This window comes from Berghia stephanieae, chromosome 1 (assembly GCF_034508935.2).
Source record: "Berghia stephanieae isolate SIO BIC M18660-M18661 chromosome 1, UCSD_Bste_1.3, whole genome shotgun sequence".
Taxonomy (NCBI): Eukaryota; Metazoa; Mollusca; class Gastropoda; order Nudibranchia; family Aeolidiidae; genus Berghia; species Berghia stephanieae.
This window is the reverse complement of record NC_088360.1, coordinates 12,418,576-12,438,836: the sequence shown is the minus strand read 5'-3', so window position 1 is coordinate 12,438,836 and position 20,261 is coordinate 12,418,576. Positions and strand designations below refer to the sequence as shown.

The 20,261-nt window shown below is 34.2% G+C and overlaps 1 protein-coding gene across 2 annotated transcripts; it reads left to right on the top strand.

Moving 5' to 3' along the window:
• Positions 1 to 517: 517 nt before the first annotated feature.
• On the top strand, positions 518 to 17,240 carry LOC144963317 (uncharacterized). 2 transcript variants are annotated; one of them, XM_078897246.1, is made up of 5 exons: positions 518 to 590; positions 4,180 to 4,385; positions 9,839 to 9,889; positions 14,445 to 14,603; positions 16,082 to 17,240. In XM_078897246.1, exons 2-5 carry the CDS (start codon positions 4,199 to 4,201, stop codon positions 16,252 to 16,254), a joined length of 570 nt encoding a protein of 189 aa, XP_078753372.1. In that variant the 5' UTR covers positions 518 to 590; positions 4,180 to 4,198; the 3' UTR covers positions 16,255 to 17,240. The 2 variants fall into 2 exon arrangements, with proteins under 2 accessions (XP_078753372.1, XP_078753378.1); XM_078897252.1 differs by lacking the exon at positions 518 to 590 and adding an exon at positions 2,827 to 2,915 and having other exon boundaries at positions 16,082 to 16,349.
• The last annotated feature ends 3,021 nt before the right edge of the window (positions 17,241 to 20,261 follow it).

Genomic DNA, 20,261 nt, shown 5'->3' with positions numbered 1-20,261 from the left:
TTGGGGTTTTCGAAGCTTCTACCACTTGGATTCTAATAATAAAATGTTTAGCATTTGGTTAGACCAATTTTAGAGTACGGAAATGTTATATGGACCGGTTAAATGAAGGGTTATGCATTTTTTTGACATGTTGAGAATCACCTTAATTGACTGATAAATGAAGAAATACTAGTGATACGACAGCCTTGCACCTTTGCAAGAGTGGTCAAGGATGACGTCATCAATCAATCCACTCGCGTCGCCTTGACCGGCGCTGATTGTAGAAAGTAAGTTGTTTGTATCATTATTTCAGGTGAGTGATGGCCGATGATGACGTTCATCTATTCTTCATATTGCGAAGTTAGTGAAAATCTGTTGCCATGGAAACAATAAAGATGTTTACCACCCTAGGGCTCGTACATTTGTCTAATGGTGGCTACGCTAAAAGCATCCACCGAGCGACATTGTGAAAAAAGACATTATTGATTCTGTCATTTTCACTAATCAGGCGATGAGCTGGGGTTTTTTAGATTTAATTACTCTCTCGGCCGCCATCGCAGAGTAAGTTAGAGCCAGAACTGTGATACTATTCCATTTGTTTCACGCAGCAGGTAAGCAATTTCGTTTTATACTTAATTATCGTGTTTGTATGTGTTTGTATGTATGTATGTATGTGTGTATGTCTGCGTGTGTTTGTAGGTTTATTGTAGTATGTGTTATAATCATGTGTGTTTATCTATGATCTGTGTGCCCCAATGGAGAACCCGGGAGAAATATTACGAACAGGCATTCATCTATTCTAATTATACTCTATTTTATTGTGGAAAATAACATAGATCCAGACCAATCTTTTGAGCCATCAACAAGCAAAATCAATCCAATAAAATAAAATATTTGTGATATCACTCGCGGGCTATGACCAGTGCGTCCACGGTTCTTGTCGCAGTCCCGCTGTGGGCGGTGGTTTTAACAAGGAGAGATAGAGTGAAAGATACATCTGAGGTTGGCTAAATTTTGAGGAACTCCTTTAAAAAAAAGATTCTGTTATCCTCTCAACTTTAGTCTGCAAAACATTGGGCCTTTTATGCTTCAACACTTAAATGACAAATCTATAGAGTTTAATAATTTACATATGAATTTTATGTAAAGTTTTAACTAACGAATAATTGTAGGACTTTAATTCTAATCATATAATTATGGGAAAATGTTCTACGATATTTTTTTTTATAAAGAACAATAAAGTAGATGGCCGTAGGTAAAAAATGGCGACCCAAAACGATAAGTATAATAATACTAATTTAACCAATCAGAATTATTTGATTCTACTCAAGAGACCCAAATTACAAGAACCTTTACATTTCTCTTTTTCATCACAATGACGCCAGAATGAGACACATTCTTTAAAAAATTAATTAAATCGAGCTTCTGTATACCGCGATTTCCACTAAACGTGCTTAAAGCGCTTTACAAGGGGTCCCTGGCCAACAGCAACACTTATTATGTAGGACGAGACGACGCCTGTTAGGTGATATTACAATTTTTTCGGACAGAGACAACTATGTTAACGACCAGGTTCTCATTTTAGACCCGAGTACGGTGGGAAAATATAAGTAAAGAGCCTTTACCAAGGACTCAATTATCGCCGAGCGAGGCTCGAACCCAGGAACATCCGATCCGAAAACGAGTGTCATACCACAAGACCACATAGCCACTATATCCCCTATTCAAGCTGGTAATACACAAGACACGAACGACGCCCGTCAGGTACCATCAATCAAATTTGATAGCAAATGATTTGATTATGAATTTTGATCGATTTTTCCACTTGAAGAATGATATTGCATTCATTCTATTTAAAAAAAGCAGATTAATGTGACGCATATGTCATAATGTTGATCTGAAAATCCATTTCTAATGACTGGTTCACATGGACATTATACTTGACTGATACGACAAAACACATACTTGAATAATTAACCATTAACTGTCGTACTCTGGAAAGACACGTATTTAAAAAATTGGCCAGAAATCTCGTTTAAAACCCTCTCCTTACCAACTATAGGAAAATCGTCACATTGTTACGTCGTTACAATACAACCAACAGTGTTCACATTCATTTTTCTTGTATATATCACATTGTTTGAAGACCGTTTTGTTGTAGTATAAGAACGTAATACTGTGTTGTAGGGCTTGTTTTGCTGAACAAAATTATGTATATCAAATATGATGTTCTGATTATTTTCGAGTCAGATATTTTTTAAAAAAATCAGTTTTTATGTTAGATGGGTATGACGTTAGGGGGAAATCCGGAAAATGGCCGGCAAGGAGAGAGTAGATGCTGTGCTATAATATATACGATAAGGTCTGTTGTTAAAAAAACAAAAACAAAACAAAGGTGCTGGCGTCATGCAATCGAAAGTATATCAACGATAACATGTTATTGGACTCATAATCCTGTCATCTATCTATTTTGAGACAACGTTTCATTTTTATAAAAGGAAGATTACTTGTCCTAGGGTCATATAACTAGGCCGTGAGACGTCATTTCCGGTTTTTGATTACCTGATTCTACGACGGACATGATTAGGCAGTTACCGAAGCGGAAAGTATATATTTAGATCTCGTTAGCGGAGTACTTTATGTAGGCGGATGAGCAAATTTATTGACTTGTCAATCTTACTAAGAGTATTTTTATTTATTTACTATTATTTTAACATGATATCAAAGCCCCAGTGCATAGTGGCCAAGGTTGAGATAATGAACGAGTGTTGAAGCAAAAGATCGAACGTCCTGGGTGTAGAATATATAAAAGCTAATGATGGTCTTTGGAAGTAGAGATTTTCAGCACAGAAATCACACAAAATATAGCGAAATGCATTTAACAGGATAGATTGACAGACATTAACTGACAAAGAATGGTAGTAAAATTTTGGAAGGTAAAAATGTGTATAAAGTCTTAGAGATATTTTTAAAAGGATGATAAAATTAGAATAAGAATAATAAAATTAATATTATTATATTATTATTATATATTATTATTATTATTATTATTATTATTATTATTATTATATTATTATTATTATTATTATTATTATGTTATTATTATTATTATTATTATTATTATTTTTATTACTATTATCATTATTATTATTATTATTATTATTATTATTATTATTATTATTATTATTATTATTATATTATTTATTATTATCATTATTATTATCATTATTTATTATTATTATTATTATTATTATTATTATTAGTATAGTATGTATAGTAGTAGTATAGCACAGCAGTATATTACCATTATAATTGTTTATTATTATTATTGTTAATATTATTTAATCATTATTATTATGAATATTATTGTTGTATTAATTGTATTATATTATTATAATATCATTATTATTATTGTTAAATACATCACATCAATATTAATTATTATTATTATTTATTATATTTTATTATTATTATTATTATATTAATACAATTAAATTTATATTACCATATTATAATTATATTATTATATATATTATACATATTATTATTAATCATTATTATTATATTAATTATTATTATTATATATATATTATTATTATATATTAGCATATTACTTATCAATCACACATATGTTAAACGTCTTTGAACTAAGTTAAGGATCCTCGGAATCTGTCAATATGATATTAGGAAGTAAATGCTTTGGTTAAAACGATAAAAAAATAATTTTGTCATGGTTTTCCAGTATTCTCTTGCTTTAAAATAAAAATAAACCAAAAAAGTTACCCATATCGAAAATATCGAAAGCAATAATCAATCAGACTATGTCAGTTAGTTTATATCGAAGAAGAAGAAGAAGAAGAAGAAGAAGAAGAAGAAGAAGAAGAAGAAGAAGAAGAAGAAGAAGAGAAGAAGAAGAAGAGAGAGAATGAAGAAGAAGAAGAAGAAGAAGAAGAAGAAGAAGAAGAAGAAAAGAGAAAGAAGAAGATGATGAGAGAATGATGAAGAATGATGAATGATGAAGATGAAGAAGAAGAAGAAGAAGAAGAAGAAGAAGAAGAAGAAGAAGAAGAAGAAGAGGATGAAGAAGAAGAAGAAGAAGAAGAAGAAGAAGAAGAAGAAGAAGAAGAAGAAGAAGAAGAAGAAAATTTCCTGCCAATGGTTTGTCTTGTCAGACATAACTTCTCACTCTTTTGTCAACAGGAAAGACACCCATTTGAAAATGACGAAGGTGGAGCCCATCGGAGGTCAGTCAGGGGCTACACTCAAATTGACAATACTGGTCAAAATATCCTTGGTCCTGGCAAGTCTCGGTTTTCTACTGGTGGTCATTTCAAGTGGCTTTGATGGATGGTTGACCTACACCGTGGTCATTGCTAAACTTGGATACAGGAATGAAATGAGATTCGGTGAGCGGTCATTCATTATATCAACCAGCTAAGGGTAGTTTAAAAAAATATTTCATAACACTTGTGATCAAATCCACTTAACCCTCTCCTTACCATCCATAGGAAAATCGTCACATTCGTTACGACGAGACCAACAATTTTCTCATTCTGATATCCTTTGTACATCACAAACTATAAAGAAAATATTTTGTTCTAGCGATAAAAATTAGACACTGGACAATTATATGTATAGAATGTACTTGTTCTTTTTCTGTTTGAGTAGAAAAAAAAATCTTTTTTTTGTGTTGGGTTGGTGTGAAGTTTCAGGAAAAATTCTGAAAATGGCCGGTAAGGAGAGAGTTAATATGTTTACAAGACATACACATTTAGGTAGACATGTCATTGACTATTTATCAAGTGATTGAATTTCTAAATGTTAAAATGCTTTGCGTAAATGAAAAATACTCACAACATCCACCCGCCGGATGTAAACTACCAACGCACAAACGATGTGTATCCGTTAGCGTCTATAGATCAGATCTAGATTCTAGTCTGATTGATATAATTTAATGAGAACAAATGATTAAGATGACGGTCTAAAAATAATAACGAAGAGCTTAGTGATGCAATTTATTTTTATCGTTTATTTATTTCGGGAGTTCTCAATGAAAATATTTTGTCCTTAAGCAAGTCCATCCGAGCCACTTGGGCTCATTGTAAGACAAATTAAGTCCTTTAGTGCCTTGTAGCCAATGGTGCCGGAGTTTATCCCGATTTCAATAGTGTGAAGCGGACAATAAACGTATTTGTTTGAAAACCTTTGCACAGGTCGCTAGTCTATCGGAGATTACTATCCCAGCTTGACAGGTACCCTTTTACACCTGAATGTAGTGAGTGATTGGGGTACATTTTCTTGCTCTAGGAAAGTACAATTGGCTTCGATCGGAATCGAACACAGAACCTCTGAGTGCAGAATACAACGAGCTAACCACTCGGACATCCTGCCTCCTAAGCTTATAGACCCGGAACTTATCCATTTTTCTGTAGCGTTGAGCAGACAGATAACAGTTTTAAATTTAGAAAAAAATCTCTTTATTCATCCCATGGGGACATTTTTCTCTTGGGTCTATTCTAAGGGAAGACCGGAATAACCCAGGTGTCAACCGCAGTGCAGCGCCGCAAATTAAGCTAGGGCGAGGTGACTTGCTCAAGGCCACACAGAGCAACAGCGGGTGATCGAACTCGGTACCTTTCGAGTACGAAGCAAAGACAGTACCACTGAGCCATTCTGACCCTCTTTTATCCTCTTGAAATGACGCTAGTCTGTCAAAGATTACTTTCCTCAGCGAACTGGTACACATTTGCACCTGGGTAAAGTGAGTCGATTCCAAGAAAATCATTTTAGGATAAGACCGGAGATCACCATAGTCTATGGAATTGACCCTTAGAGCCATCTTTGGGTCAATAAAGGATGCATCCAATATTGTTTTCTCTTTCCATTTTCTTTTTTCTAAGAAGTAGTAAAGCACATACACATGCAACCTCTATTTCATCCATATTGATAATGCATTTGCGCAAAGCGATACGCGAGGTGTGTCCCGGGACAGTCCTGTCCTAGTGCGGTACCTGTTTTGAATAGAAGTTTTCTTCAGTTGGACAGGACAAATTCGTCGTGTACTGGTGCGATAGGGACCTAAGTCATTACTACTATGCGTCATTACGAGGGAAATAACGTCACGACTGTTGAAGCATATTGAAGGCTGAATTCGGTCACGTTCGAAAGCTGAATCAATAGGATTCAATAGTCTGACGTCAAGTAGCCCAGCAACGAGCAGCTTGGTTCTAAACAAAGAAAATCGGTACTTTTTATTCTCCATGCTGGCTAGAACTTTTTCACGTGTCATGTGATCAGAATGTAAACATAATCAGATTTATAATGTTTTTCTCCTCTGGACACACTTTTATGCTTGTTGGAGAAGTATTTCATAAGTTGGCCGCCATTGTTCCGATAGGTTAGAACCAGTTGCTAAGTTACTATGCGTCTTTACGAGGGAAATGACGTCACGACTGTTGAAGGCTATTGACCCCAGCTTCTCCCGCCATATCATCAATTCGTCTTTGAATTGTGATGTTATTTCATGATAAAGCCATTATTACTGGTCCAGGATATTTGTGTAAAACAATCTTTATAACCTCCTGTATGGCTGGGGCAACTGACGTTTCACTTATAGTGTGAGGTTTGCCTTAAAAATCAAAATAACTCTATAACATTCTATGCAGTGGCGGTTCTAGCCTATTTATAGTGGTCGGGCAAAGATGAGTCGGTCATATATATATATATATATATATATATATATATATATATATATATATATATATATATATATATATATATATATATATATATTTTTTTTTTTTTTGTTTTGTTTTGTTTTGTCTTGTTTGTTTGTTTGTTTTGTTCGCCTTAAAAAAAATTTATTTCAACCACAAATAATCACATTCACAATGCAATGACAATACCAGTAGATTTTAATTATTCCAAACGTAATCAAAAATGAATCACGAAAGAGAATACAACAAAAAATTAAAGCGAAGAGACATAATGCGACAACACCTTCACAATACAAGTCCATCTCGTTCACTCGAAAAATTAAAGAGATGCTTTAATCCCTCAACTGCGAGATTAATATTTCTGTTACATTACTGGTTTTCAGTAGTACGTAGTAACTGTAAAGTTTTTATCGAGAAGCAACAACAGCGATATGACTCGAGTTTCATTCAGAGCTCAAATTGCATAATTTTACTGCTCTCTTGGTGGTTAGAATGATTGTGCCGGTGGTGGTAGTGGTTGGAATAGTGGTAGCGGTGGTGGTGGTGGAGGAGGAGGAGGAGGAGGAGGAAGAAGAGACGGTGAGGGAGGATGTAATTATGGTAGTGGTTTTGATGGTGCTGTTGGTTAGAATGATAGTTGTGGAGACGATGACGGAAATTATATGATGATGTTGATATTGTTTTTATTTCTATTGTAGTACTTGATGTTAATGTTGTTGTTGTTAATGATGATGGTGATTATGATGACAACGACGATGTCGTCGACAATGATGATTACAATACGATATTACCAATTTTATTCAATCTTAGGCTTTCGCCAATAAATCATAAAATTTGATGACAACATACATGAAAGTGGAAAAAAAATGATAAATGGAACCAAACAATAAACTGATACCATTAATAACCACACAAAAAAAAAAAAAAAAAAAAAATCGTAATACCACCAATACGTACAATAATAATAATAATAATAATAATAATAATAATAATAATAATAATAATAATAATAATAATAATAATAATAATAATAATAATAATAATAATATAATAATTATTATTATTATTATTATTATTATTATTATTATTATTATTATTATAAATAATAATAATAATAATAATAATAATAATAATAATAATAATAATAATAATAATAATAATAATAACAAATGATAATAATAACAATAATAATACGAGTATTACCATCATCATTACTACCACCACCAACATAATTACGTTTCCAATCAGTTTTTTCTCGTTTTTTAAAATTTGATACCTATAATAGACGAAAATTCCGGTGATTTTGTTAAAGGGTAGTTAAAATATCTACGATTTTATTAACCCTGAAAACTACGATTTTTATTTTCCTATTTCAAGTAGGCAGGTCTGCTATGACAAGTATCAGTTCCATAGTCAAAATAAGACAAACAAAAACAAAGTTTATTTAATCTTAGGCTTTCGCCAATAATTCATACAATACAATTAAGACAAAATATTGCTACTAATCTCTCCTCATGCATTCGTTAGACGATAACAATAACGACCGTGTTATCTTTACTCCTTACCCAACCAACCCCTAGCTTCCCGCCTCTTCATCACGAACTATCTTATGTATGTATTAGCTTTAGGACGGGCAAGTACGGAATCTGCCCACCCTACCTTTAAACGTATCTATTTCCTCTTAGAATTCAACTATCTCCTTACTCAGAAGAGTATTTCTCGTATACTAATTCAATTGTTGAGAAAACCAAAATGGTGGTTGTATTTTATATATTTATTTAGTCGTGACCTTTGAATAAAAGTGTTTTGTTTTATTAGAGGAAATGCAATAGAAAATTACATTGTTTTGCAAAAATATTTAGTATGGCAATAAAAATACAGCGGTAATTACTTTTAAGAATTTGAAGAAAAAAAAAAGAACAAATTAATTTGTTTAAAAAAAAAAAAAATCAAATAAGAAAACAATTTAAATAAATGAGTTTTGAGAAGCACTAAGGAAAACGAGAAAAAAATAAATTTAAATGGTTAAACAAATATATAAAAACAACACAAGTTAATACTAAATTGATATATTAGTAAATTAATAAATTAAATTCAATACTGGAATCTTCCCAATGTCATTACATCAATGGTACCAGCACAAGTAAGGCAATAAATTAGAAAAAGTACGTTTGCCAAAATCTGCATTTAGTTTATAAGGTGGGCTCATTTGAATTAGCCCGACCTAGTACTAGAGAGGCCAGACAGCAAACTCGGAGTTCAGCGTCAGGCGACGTGACGATGGGATGACGATGTGGGCGGAGTGGAGTGGTTGGGGAGAGGGGGGGGGGGTTGATAAAAAAAGAACAGGAGCGTATCCTGGTTTATGTATTACGGGGTGCATGGTGATTCTCAATTTATCAAAAATACACACAAATTGATTTCAGTACGAAGTATCAAGTTTAAGTACTAACTTTTGAAATTATCTAATTTAAATTAGATTATTTCGGACCTGGTAATACAGCATATAACTTGAAAAAACAGGCTGGTATTTGCCCACCCTGCCCATTATTACCAGCCGTCCCTGATTCTATGTAGAATAGAAACTAATATTCTACGTAGATCCTGATCATCGCCTCCTGTGAAACTTCATCGCCCCCCAAATTCAAAATTTGCTTTCATCGCCCCCCTAGGGTACCTTATCGCCCATTCACTAGTGTAGGCAAGGCCTAGTTGTTTTTTTTAGCGCTTGAAGTTTCGACGAATGGCGCTATAGAAATATGCTGATTATTGTTAAAGGTAGTTGGCCATGTTGTATCACATTTCAATAAACCCAAACTTACTCAGCAATACAAGCGACAATTAGCATTAACCAATCCTGGATTTATGTATTTGTGGCCATCATCCATAATACTGCCGTACTCTAGAAAAACCCTTATTTGAAAATTCGGTCAGAAAACTCGCCCTTTGAAGGGGCCAAATGTTTAAATATGGGTTTTCCGGAGTACGGCAGAATAGGGTGATGCACAGATGGAACCTACAAGATATCACATTGAGTACAGAGACACTAAGTACCATTGATGGATAATGTATTTAGTAAATGCTTAGGTTTTAAAAAGTCATTTTTGTTGTTCTTTAAAATTGAATACCTTTTTCTAATTCAGGCATATTTTACGCATGCACAGAAAAGGAAGGATGTAAACAGGGGGATGACTGTGAGTATTTTTAATTAAATAAATTTAGTTTAGCTTAATTTTGAATGATATAATATATTATGATGTATCATCTGTCATATATCATATCGTATGATATTATGGTGAAAGAATTTTCAGAGTAAATCCTATAAATACCCCTGGTCATGGCAAATGCCAAGCATGACTTAATTAACAGACATTAATAAATGATGATTACATTACAGAGCAGAAAACAGAATGGGCGAAAAGGATTCGAGCATTCTTTCGTTTTTCGGATTTCCGATCTTTGCGCGGCCTTGGGAGTTATATTCCAATAACGCATGACTACGTGAAGATAATGGGGTGAGAAGGTAGCCATAAAATCGGTCCGGTCCCATCAGTTAGAGGGCGAAAGTGTAAAATTGAATGACTCCTTATTGCTTATGAAAACTTGTAGCCAGTCAAAAAAAATCTTTTTTTTCTCATAAAAATAAGGAGACACTCACTTTTTACAACATTGAGCATATTTACTTATGGACACCGATGTGTAGGTAAATCAATGTTACTTTTACCAATTCCTTTATAAAAAACTCAAAAGGTTTTGGTTAAATTTTACTTTGATGAAAAAGCTTTCAAAATAAAATTATTTACACTTCTTCTCTTCTTCCTTGCTTGAGTTAAACTAGAGCCCTTGACAGCAAATTATTTGTGTAAACAGGATATCACTTTGCCTCACTATTAATTAGATATGTAAATGGGTATTTTGATACATGATACACCTTAAACTAGGACTAGGACTATCTATTTAGTTTTTCTCTGATTGGTTGCCGATGATATTGTCTATGTTATAAATCATGAAGTCTTGTTTAACCGATTCTTCTATCAAAGTTATTGTTAGCTAATAATGATATTTAGAATATCATCCAAATAAAACCGATTTTTCCGTTTGTAGACAAAAAAGGAATAACAAATACATGGCAGTGGCGGTTCTAGCCTATTTATAGTGGTCGGGCAAAGATGAGTCGGTCATATATATATATATATATATATATATATATATATATATATATATATATATTTTATTTTATTTATTTTATTTTTTTTTTTTGTTTTTGTTTTGTCTTGTTTGTTTGTTTGTTTTGTTCGCCTTAAAAAAAATTTATTTCAACCACAAATAATCACATTCACAATGCAATGACAATACCAGTAGATTTTAATTATTCCAAACGTAATCAAAAATGAATCACGAAAGAGAATACAACAAAAAATTAAAGCGAAGAGACATAATGCGACAACACCTTCACAATACAAGTCCATCTCGTTCACTCGAAAAATTAAAGAGATGCTTTAATCCCTCAACTGCGAGATTAATATTTCTGTTACATTACTGGTTTTCAGTAGTACGTAGTAACTGTAAAGTTTTTATCGAGAAGCAACAACAGCGATATGACTCGAGTTTCATTCAGAGCTCAAATTGCATAATTTTACTGCTCTCTTGGTGGTTAGAATGATTGTGCCGGTGGTGGTAGTGGTTGGAATAGTGGTAGCGGTGGTGGTGGTGGAGGAGGAGGAGGAGGAGGAGGAAGAAGAGACGGTGAGGGAGGATGTAATTATGGTAGTGGTTTTGATGGTGCTGTTGGTTAGAATGATAGTTGTGGAGACGATGACGGAAATTATATGATGATGTTGATATTGTTTTTATTTCTATTGTAGTACTTGATGTTAATGTTGTTGTTGTTAATGATGATGGTGATTATGATGACAACGACGATGTCGTCGACAATGATGATTACAATACGATATTACAAAGTTTATTCAATCTTAGCCTTTCGCCAATAAATCATAAAATTTGATGACAACATACATGAAAGTGGAAAAAAAATGATAAATGGAACCAAACAATAAACTGATACCATTAATAGCCACACAAAAAAAAAAAAAAAAAAAAAAAAATCGTAATACCACCAATACGTACAATAATAATAATAATAATAATAATAATAATAATAATAATAATAATAATAATAATAATAATAATAATAATAATAATAATAATAATTATTATTATTATTATTATTATTATTATTATTATTATTATTATTATTATTATAAATAATAATAATAATAATAATAATAATAATAATAATAATAATAATAACAAATGATAATAATAACAATAATAATACGAGTATTACCATCATCATTACTACCACCACCAACATAATTACGTTTCCAATCAGTTTTTCTCGTTTTTTAAAATTTGATACCTATAATAGACGAAAATTCCGGTGATTTTGTTAAAGGGTAGTTAAAATATCTACGATTTTATTAACCCTGAAAACTACGATTTTTATTTTCCTATTTCAAGTAGGCAGGTCTGCTATGACAAGTATCAGTTCCATAGTCAAAATAAGACAAACAAAAACAAAGTTTATTTAATCTTAGGCTTTCGCCAATAATTCATACAATACAATTAAGACAAAATATTGCTACTAATCTCTCCTCATGCATTCGTTAGACGATAACAATAACGACCGTGTTATCTTTACTCCTTACCCAACCAACCCCTAGCTTCCCGCCTCTTCATCACGAACTATCTTATGTATGTATTAGCTTTAGGACGGGCAAGTACGGAATCTGCCCACCCTACCTTTAAACGTATCTATTTCCTCTTAGAATTCAACTATCTCCTTACTCAGAAGAGTATTTCTCGTATACTAATTCAATTGTTGAGAAAACCAAAATGGTGGTTGTATTTTATATATTTATTTAGTCGTGACCTTTGAATAAAAGTGTTTTGTTTTATTAGAGGAAATGCAATAGAAAATTACATTGTTTTTGCTAAAATATTTAGTATGGCAATAAAAATACAGCGGTAATTACTTTTAAGAATTTGAAGAAAAAAAAAAGAACAAATTAATTTGTTTAAAAAAAAAAAAAAATCAAATAAGAAAACAATTTAAATAAATGAGTTTTGAGAAGCACTAAGGAAAACGAGAAAAAAATAAATTTAAATGGTTAAACAAATATATAAAAACAACACAAGTTAATACTAAATTGATATATTAGTAAATTAATAAATTAAATTCAATACTGGAATCTTCCCAATGTCATTACATCAATGGTACCAGCACAAGTAAGGCAATAAATTAGAAAAAGTACGTTTGCCAAAATCTGCATTTAGTTTATAAGGTGGGCTCATTTGAATTAGCCCGACCTAGTACTAGAGAGGCCAGACAGCAAACTCGGAGTTCAGCGTCAGGCGACGTGACGATGGGATGACGATGTGGGCGGAGTGGAGTGGTTGGGGGAGGGGGGGGGGGGGGGGTTGATAAAAAAAGAACAGGAGCGTATCCTGGTTTATGTATTACGGGGTGCATGGTGATTCTCAATCTATCAAAAATACACACAAATTGATTTCAGTACGAAGTATCAAGTTTAAGTACTAACTTTTGAAATTATCTAATTTAAATTAGATTATTTCGGACCTGGTAATACAGCATATAACTTGAAAAAACAGGCTGGTATTTGCCCACCCTGCCCATTATTACCAGTCGTCCCTGATACATGGTCTTATTTTATAAAGCAATTTGAAATTGAACAAGAGTATATCTTACACTGGTGCCTGCTCCTTAATTTCTTAATTTGATATTTTAAATTGCTTCCATCTCGTTTAATTACTAGAAAGCTCAAATTGGTGAATATATATTTGAAAGAACAAATTACAAAAAATTGTGGAATCAGCAGCACATTTTGTGACAATGATAAAGAGACTTTATCTGGATTTACAACTGGTGTCATTCCAGTTCCATAAAGTAGGAGCTGCTACGCTAAAAGACTAAGAACTAAAGACAGAGCGTTGTTATTGGGCGTTGTTAGTAAAAGGGCCTCAGAAGATGCAATGGGTCGGATAAGTTATAAATATTAGAAAAAAAAACAAACAAAAAAGAAACAAACAAAAAAAAAAACATTTAAAAAACCCACCAAAAACAAAAAAAACAAAAAAAAAAACCCCAAAAAAACCCCCAAAAAACAAAACAAAAAAACAACAACAAAAACCATCTCAAAAAACAACTCCAAAACTCTCAAACTTCGCGAAGTCCAGGTGTGATAGTTTGTTTTTGTTTTTGTTGCCAAGATAAGAGTCATTTCAACCGATATATATTTGAAGTTGTCTGGCCAAAATAAATAAAAAAAAAACATGTTTGTTTCAGCGCAGTGCAGACTTGAGTATGTAATTGATGACATATCATAAAATCGATTATATATATAACAAAGGGTCTTAAAATCACTGCGGTATTTGATTGGCTGCCAATGGAGGTCTTTTAAAACTGTAGTGCGGTCTGTTAAATAAAGATGTAATTCTCGCTGCCTTGCTTGGAATTATTTGTAATATCTCTATCAAATAATAATTACAATTTATAAAACGAACATTTCGATAAACAATAAATTCTACATAAGACGGGCGAAAACATCAAAATCTCTGTTCCTTATAGATCAAGGAACGGTATGATACTGCAAATTCATCGTAATTGAAAATGACGTGATTGAATGGCTTGATTGTCTTGCTTATTTATCATATTTTGATTACTTACAGCAACCAACCAATGGCAATACGACGCTGCATACATTTACGGCACCGCCATTATCACCACTGTTGTCACGATGGTTGCCATAGTGATTCACTGTCTCAAACATCAAGCATCATGGGCTATTTATCTCAAGTATATTTCCGCCTGGGGGGCTTTTGTATCCTGTAAGTAATTATTTCCTTGATTTCAGTAATGGATGGTTTTGTTTAATGATACGACTCCAATTGTCTATATTTGTTTTATCTATGGCGTAGTGGTGGCTTTGATGTCATACTCGCTTTCGTACAGATAGGTCCCTGGTTCCTCCATTAGTGCTACGTATTTGATTAAAATGAGTAAAGGTGACAGTCAACATTAAACAAAGAACATTTTAAACATGTTACTTATTCAATTTTTAATTCTGTTAAATTTATATTCCCCCCCCCCCCAATAATTTATATTATTTGATCGTAACATAAAAGAAAGAGAAGGAAAGATAAAAAAAAATGGAATGATAGATTAAACCAATAATGATGTCTTGCTTATTTAGTTCATTTGGTTTTGATCTGCTGTTATCTCTATACAGTCATTTCATCCTTTGCAAAAATGCACTCTGAGAGTTGCAGTATTCAGTGTTATTTACATCAAATCATAAATAGCCTTTATCATTTTGTTATCATTGTATAATACTTCATCCATGTTGTCAATATCTATAGATCATGTAATCAGTGGTGACTGGTAAAAAAATGATTGCTATTTCAAATAAGGAAACAATCTTATCGATGCTGCGTTTACAATAATGTAACAATAATATCAGGGTTAAAATGACAAATTTGGAATTTGAAACAGTATTTTACTGCAGCAGACAAGGAATGAAAATAATAATCTGAAAAAAATCCCCCCCTGCACTTACAAAAAAACAGCATTTCTTAATATGGAACCTTCTGATTTCCTGGCAGATGTACAATGCTTATATGATATGGTAACTCTATTCTCTGCTTTGACTGGCTGTGTAGTGATTATAGTTTAAGGTTGATAGCCTAAATAAGTAAACACAGGAAACAACCTATATTGTAGGAAACATGAAAGCTTGTCAATGTTTGTTATCAGTTATCAGTGTCATTACTAAGCACCTTTTTGACTGCAATCTTTATCGTCTCATGCCATATCGGTTATGACAGAGATCGTCAAACATTTGCTACAGAAATTTAATCTGTTTTTGTTTTGCCCATTTTCTTTTTTTTATTTACCATGTGCTCTTACATAAAGCATATCGTTATTGACATAAATCATCAACACTATTAGCAAAATCCATATTCTCTCCATTGTCCTCTTCATCCTTTTCCTACTCCTCTTCCTCCTAAATGCTCCGCAATCCTCCTCTCTTCTCCTACTCCTCCTCCTCCTCTTCCACCTCCTCCTCCTCCTTATCATCATCATCATCATCATCATCATCATCATCATCATCATTATAACCCCCCCATCATCATCATCATCATCATCATCATCATCATCATCATCATCAACATCATTATCATTACAAGGCAAATTTTTTATTCTTCATATTTCTGTATAACTATTTTACAGTGAATTTATCCTAGTTTATCTCCAGAACATTTTCTACCTAAATCAATTGTTGAAATTTGATGCATGTCTTTCTCAGGGTTGCTGGTGTTCGCGTCAGACTTTCTCATGGTTGCTAATAGAGACAATCTCAACCCCCTTCTACCAAAATTTGACATCGACTTTGCCTTGGTCCTCAGCATCTGTGGAGGCATTTTGTACTTTATCGTCACAATCATTTTGGCTGTTGACATATTCTTCTTTACTGCATAGATCTGAAGAGGAAGAAACCCAAGCAATGCCTCTCACGAATTTTTAGTGACATCATTTATATAATACGCATGTCTTTTTTTCAACAAAGTGGAAGTCATTCGGACACACACGGCAAATCAATTTATCTCGATTTTTGAATCTTAAAAGAATAGCAACTATTGCTTGTTATCGTTTTTACAGGACGCTCGTCTATAGCAAAAGTTCGTCTCGCCAGATCTATAAAATCCGACTAAATAGTCACTGCTTGATAACAAGTAGTCCCTCTGAGCCACAAGGCCCACGATCGGAGTTTATTCCGATTTTTCTATAGCATAAAATGGATAACAGTTGCTAGTTACCCTTTGGATAGGACGCTATTCTATCGCAAAGTTCTTTCCGCCAGATCTAACAAACCCAGCTACCCAATCACTGCTGGGTGGACAGGAGGATCAGAAAATAATCTCGACTACACCTAGGATTGATCTCGCTTTGTTTGCTTCTGAAGCAAGTGCTCTACGAATTGAACTATTGGGACCCATAGGTCTCTACTAGAGTCTGAAATGAAACCTTTGCTTGCACCTGGAATCGATATCGGTCTCTTTGCTCGTGAGGCGAGTGCTCTAGAAATAGAGCTAAAGTTGCAATGATGTCAAAACTCCGGCACTATTACAATGTCACTGCTTATAGCCAAACACTCATTCGCACCCGAATCGAGTGTGGAAATATGTGCTAGGTTATTTTGATTATTGTCAACCATCCAATTACTGACCAACTCTGGATTATTTTTGAAAAAAAAAATTGTTGAATCTGCCGATGCTTTCAAAGGCATCCTCCTCCCTTTGTTAGCATGTGGTGTTAACAATTAAATATTCTCTCGCTCTTGCATTTTGGAATTCCCGAAGTGGGTTTATGTTTTATAGATATGAATAGAGTATTCTTCTCCCAAATTGAGTTAAAATGATCAGGTTGACTAAAATATTATGTATTTGTAACATTATCATTAATTAGCAATGACTATGAAAAATGTTTTTTTCTCTTTTTGAGGAAAATTTTTGTTTAAAATCAAAGCACTATCTCCACTGAGTAAAAATGTTTTTGAATTTTGAAAATCCATTCATAAATAAACAAGTTATGCAGTTTCAAATGTGTCATTTATTTGGATGACCCGCAAAGAGGAATAAAACGCGAAAATATGGGACGCTTTTTCGGCATTTTTTTCGACCTTTGGTTGTATCTTGCGTAATAAGCGTGAAACTTGAAGAGCAAATTAGGATGGTGTTTTGTAAAATACGGGAAAAGTACTCGTCATATTCATATGAAATTTTACAACCAAAAAGAAGAAATGTTCATGTATTACCTTTTCAGCGACAAAACCTCCACGCCCGGTAGTTTTAGAAATATTTTACTCCAAAGAGTAAAAATCTATTTTTAACGGTCTTCTGGTAATCGCACGAGTTTTGTCGCTTGACATAATCTAAAATGACCTTTTTTCTAACTGTGTGCCAACTTTCAGTCATATTCATCAATAAACAGCGTCGTAATAAAATTTTTGAAATAGCATATACGAAACGGCTTCGTCCCATATTTTGACGCGAATTCGGGCACTTCGTAAGCGAAAAAGAGGCCCAAAGATTTGTGCGGGATAGTCATTGCTACTAGTGCGGGGCGGTCCTTGGCAAGCTTAAGGACCACGGTCCTACGGTCCTTGGGAAATGAAGACCGCAAGGACCGGTCTCTAGACCGGTCCGTTCATTCTTGAACCGTTAAAGACCGCTACACGATGAAAACCGTGGCCTACAGGAGTAAAACACACGGAGTAGTCACACTCATTTCAAATTGTAACCTAATTAGAGAAGAGGGGTGATGCCTTCTTTATTTGCTCACCGTACTTCATTGTTACTTCGATAATTTAATAAAATTTGAAATTTATCCCCATTAACGGAGATAATGGCATCGCCCAAGGCGTTGATCGAGTTGTTCGTGGCGTTGATACACACACGCAACTCCTACCCCCCCCCCCCCCTCCCCCCCCCCCACACACACACATTAGAGGGCAGCGAGCATTGAAGAGTAAGAGAGAGACGTGAAGTTATAATAAGAGGGGGTGGATGAGGTGATAAGAGGGGTCGATGGTGACTTTTCGCCAGATCTAACAAACTCAGCTACCCATTCATTGCTGAGTAGACAGGGATTCAGAAAAAAATCGACTGCACCCGGGATCGATCTCTGGCCCTTTGCGTATAAAGAGAGTGCTCTATCAACTGAGCTATCGGGGTCCCCAAATATTCTATTGGACCTTTTAAAAATACAGACGTTATAACTGTTTTTTTTGGACGGAAGAAACTAATGAAACTCATATTACTTGATTAGTTAAAACACCAAACGAAATTTTAATATTATTTTATTATTTTAAATGACAACAATGCGATAGAAAGGAGTGGCGACAAGAGATGGACAAAAGAAAACAAAAAATCAGACTTGCAACTTGCTAGGTTCGACACACACACACACACACACACACACACACACACACACACATCTTTAGTAGTCACATACATTTCAAACAATAACCCATTAGAGAAGAGGGGTCATGCCTTCATCATAGATCATTGTCATTGCGATCATTATGGTGTAGTAAATTTTGAAATTTACCCCGTATAATGGAATCGTCCAAGGCGTGCGCCTCCTGTTCCCCCCATCTCACACACGAAAGGGCGGTTTGCGGAGTGGAGGGAGGTGGTCGTCTGCCTCTATGGTCGTCTGTGTCGTTTAGTGTATGGCAAAGGGGGGTGGTGCGATTAATTAAGTGGGATGGGTGGTGATTGGTGGAAGATAGGCAAAGGACCGAGGCAACGAATCGCTGGGGAAGTAGTATGGCGCGAGACCGTTGAAAGGTGATAAGAAGTGAGGACCGCCGGCGGTCTTCCTCTTTGGGACTGGACCACGGTTCACAGCTAAAAGACCGTGGGACCGGTCCTCGGTCCGGTCCTCAGCGCGGCACTCATTGCTACATTAATGTAGTAGATACTTGTAGAATGCACGTTTGTAAACAAATCTCCTTTTTATGTGATGAATAAAGTGGTATCTTATCTTATACTATCGCTGCCTAGCTTGCGAGTGCACTATGGGAACGAATTCCGAATTCCATAAAACAAAACAAAACAAGAGTGCAAGGATCTTTCATTCTATCTCTCAGACCGACGTGAATTTATTTGAAGTTTTGGAAACCGAAAATATTTAGGGCTCATTGTTATAATGGAAATGTTCTCAAATCAGCGCAAACTACTCTCTATTGCAACAATATTAAATCAAACCCATAATTGCGTTCGGTTATCAGGCCTCCAAATATGTGGATATAACTTCAAACAATTCTGACTTTGGAAGACATTTGAAAAAATTAAAATGATACTAATACGCTTCAACAGTCGTAACTTCACTTCCTTCGTAATGACGCATGATAAATTAGTAACTGGCTCTAAACTATCGGAACAATGGCGGACGCCCTTATAAAATATTTCTCCGACGAGCATAAAAGCGTATCCAGAGGGAAAAAACAACATTATAAATCTGATCATGTTTTGACTTTTACACATTCTGATCACAAGACATTTGAAAAGTTCTAGCCAGCATGAAAAATAAAAAATAGCAATTTTCTTTGTTTAGAACCACGATGGGCGACGTGACATCAGACTATTGAATCCAATTGTCTCTAGCCTTCGATTTGTTACATGTATTAACCCTTGACAATCTGATGACCCAGATTGTTTTTGTAAATCTGATATCAATACGCGTTATCTTTTATGAGATAATGCGATTGGTGCTGCTTGAAGGTCAGATATATAAATAACAATATTCAAACGGAGGCTTCAATTTTATTAACAAAGATAGATAATGTGGAGGTTTCGGGTCTTCCCTTTGTCCCGAAACCTCCATATTATCAGGGCGTTTCGGGTTTCCCCTTTATTCCGAAACGTCCATATTATCAGAGCGTTTCGGGTTTCCACTTTGTCTATAGATAGTATGCAGAT